The 2,764-nt window shown below is 32.3% G+C and overlaps 1 protein-coding gene across 1 annotated transcript; it reads right to left on the bottom strand.

The window, feature by feature from the left end:
* Nucleotides 1-244: 244 nt before the first annotated feature.
* On the bottom strand, nucleotides 245-2,314 carry LOC105625445 (26S proteasome non-ATPase regulatory subunit 5). Its single transcript, XM_012206774.1, has 2 exons — nucleotides 2,127-2,314; nucleotides 245-1,574 (listed from the first exon to the last, which is right to left on the bottom strand). Exons 1-2 carry the CDS (start codon nucleotides 2,312-2,314, stop codon nucleotides 245-247), a joined length of 1,518 nt encoding a protein of 505 aa, XP_012062164.1.
* Between the last annotated feature and the right edge of the window lie 450 nt (nucleotides 2,315-2,764).

The following is a 2,764-nucleotide window of genomic DNA, read 5'->3' as shown; positions in this document are numbered from 1 at the left end:
ATATATATATATATATATATATATATATATATGTGTGCACTTCAATAATGTTGACTTATTTGAACTAAATGCAAAAACAATTGAATATATAAAAGAATACAATCTTTATTAAGCAATATCTTTTTTATGAATAAAGTAAAAAATAAATACTTATTTATATTTCTTATTTGCTTACATTATCATCTTATGCATAACATAATCTTTAATATTAATATTACATATTAATATGAAAAATTATTATCCTTTACAAAGCACCCTCTATCGCAACTTCTGTATTAATATCAACAAAATATGGACCTTCATTAACAAATTGCTTGAATTTCTGCATAGTGTCCGCATCGAATATATTTCGCTCCGCTTGAGATAAACATTTCACAACTTCATATTTTGCATCCTTACATTCTTTAAACGATTCAATATTTCTATCTAATAGGAATTCTACCAAACCAGGATATGTAGATATGTATTCTTGTCCCCATACTTGAGAACTAATAACCGCTAGCACTTCCAATCCAGCCTGTCTGATATCAGCAAATGGTTGTCTGCATATCGCCGCAATCATTCCCAATGGATCGTCGCATAGCGAATCAAACCATAACTTCGTTAGGGACAAAATTCTGTTGTCCTGCTCAACTCTCTTGACCTCGAGTATAAGAGCAAGATTGTTCAAACCGCGAATTCTCAAAGCAGTCGGCATTTTCTGTACTATTTCAGTGATTTTCTTAAGAGCACTCGGCATCGCTTCTCCTAGAGCTTGCAACGCATACTTCCCTTCAATGCTCGCAGACACGTATCCAAGAGTATCTAATGCAGGGCCCAAGATATTCTGATCTCCACTGTCTATCACATCGAAAAGCGCGGAGATTATCACGGGATATTTGGCAAACAACTCGTTGGGCCAGTGACGAGCAACGTTACCGAAAAACTTCATCAATCCGGGAATCAAAAGATTTGACAAAGGATTCTCGTTAACTTGTGATATTTTTTGGACTAATTTGCTCAATACCTCTTGTTGCTCCAGATAACTTAGACCTTCTTCGAATACAGCTAATTGAGTTAATATTTCCAAGGCATTCAGTTGAAGCAATATATCTTCGTTTTCTAGTATATTGATTAAACTGTTCAGAAAGCCTGACTGGGCTGATACTTCCAAAGCCTCTTGAGATGTCTTGGCTATGTCCACAATCACTTCATAAACACGAAAGCTAATGGTATCATTCTGCAACAGCCTGGCAAATGTTCTTAGGAGCTCACCCTTATACAAAATATGTAGGCCATTTGGATTTTCTCCAATTTTTTTCACTATGCTCATCGCACATTCAGCGACATTCAAGTCGTTATCGCTGATTCTGTTTATAATTGAAATCAGAAGAGTGGTGTCTGAGAGTAACTGAAATATCTTTTGCGGATGCAAAGCTGTGCGCGAAAACTCACGTAGCACAAGTAATCTCACACTAGCATTTGGATTAGTTATTAAAGCAGATACTTCGATTAAATATCTCTGATAAATTTCCCCAGGTTCTAGCATGCTAAATAAGATGGTCAGAATATCGCATATCTGCTCTATAACTTCTCTGCAAAAAAGAAAAGTTCTTTTTGTTTTTAGTAGCAAACTTCAGAATTATATATTATGTAATTAATATTAAAATTTTTACAATAAGAGACAAAAAATTTAGTATCATATTCTAAGAGAAAAAGTAAAGTTACATATAAAGTAAGTTTAAATTTTAATTATAAAATAAAAAGATTTAAATATTATATAAATAAGGCAGTTGTTTACACATACAATGTGATAATCAAGAAATTGTTGAAACTAAATGACTTAATGTAATAAACAGAATGAAATAAATGTAATGCCACTTTGCCAAAGAAACCCATCAATTTATCAGTAGATTTAAACAGAGATTATTTATCTATGAATTCGTGTATCCATTTATTACAAAATGACAGTTATTTATTTACAACAATTTTCTGATTATCACTCCGTAAATGCTCGATATGCATTAATAAGACAATAACATCTATATTTAAAAATAAATGATTAAAGCTTACATGAGCAGTAATTGACAGATATATGCATAAATTATCGTCCATGAGAATTGCAAAAATTTCACCTATCATCGTACCTGTCGTTCGAGGTTAGCTGCGAATAAAATGGCCTGTAATCTAAACTACGAGCGATCTGCTCGGCATCCCGATTGTTCAAAGCGCTGAATTTGATTTTGATGTCCGTAAGAACGTCCTTTTTGTCCTCGACATTGTTCAATTCGCATAGATGCAGGATTTTCGCTTGATACCACTCCGCCATGATCATCTCATTGACAATTGACTCTTCTAGCAGTGTTTTCGACTATTTTCGAGTGCAAGGATTTGACCTAACCTAACCGAATAATGTCACATATTTTACTTTCTGATTGGATGAGATCACATGGTATCTTTTAAGGGTTAGGTTAATTTCAGATTTATTATACTCGAAAGCCATAAATGCTATAAATCTGTTCATATTATTTGCATTTTTTACGCTCAATATTTACGCTTTTTTTCTCTTCAATGCCCAAATACATTTTTTTAAGTGCAAAAATTTTTTATTTCAAGCAACACGAACAAACCTAGAGTGTGTTCCACTTCACATATGATGAAATATCATTTTATCCTTATTTACTGAGAATTAAAAAGAATAAAATATTACACATCATATGCATTCCCGCGGATCCTTAATAATATATATATATATATATATATATATATATATATATATATATAT

This window comes from Atta cephalotes (assembly GCF_000143395.1).
Source record: "Atta cephalotes unplaced genomic scaffold scaffold01609, whole genome shotgun sequence".
Taxonomy (NCBI): Eukaryota; Metazoa; Arthropoda; class Insecta; order Hymenoptera; family Formicidae; genus Atta; species Atta cephalotes.
This window is presented reverse-complemented; position numbering and strand designations above follow the sequence as displayed.

Coding starts and splice junctions, on each gene's coding strand:
- LOC105625445 (XM_012206774.1), bottom strand. CDS start 2,314: ATGATCATGGCGGAGTGGTATCAAGCGAAAATCCTGCATCTATGCGAA. Junction 1,575..2,126: donor CAGCTAACCTCGAACGACAG/GTACGATGATAG, acceptor TCTTTTTTGCAG/AGAAGTTATAGAGCAGATAT.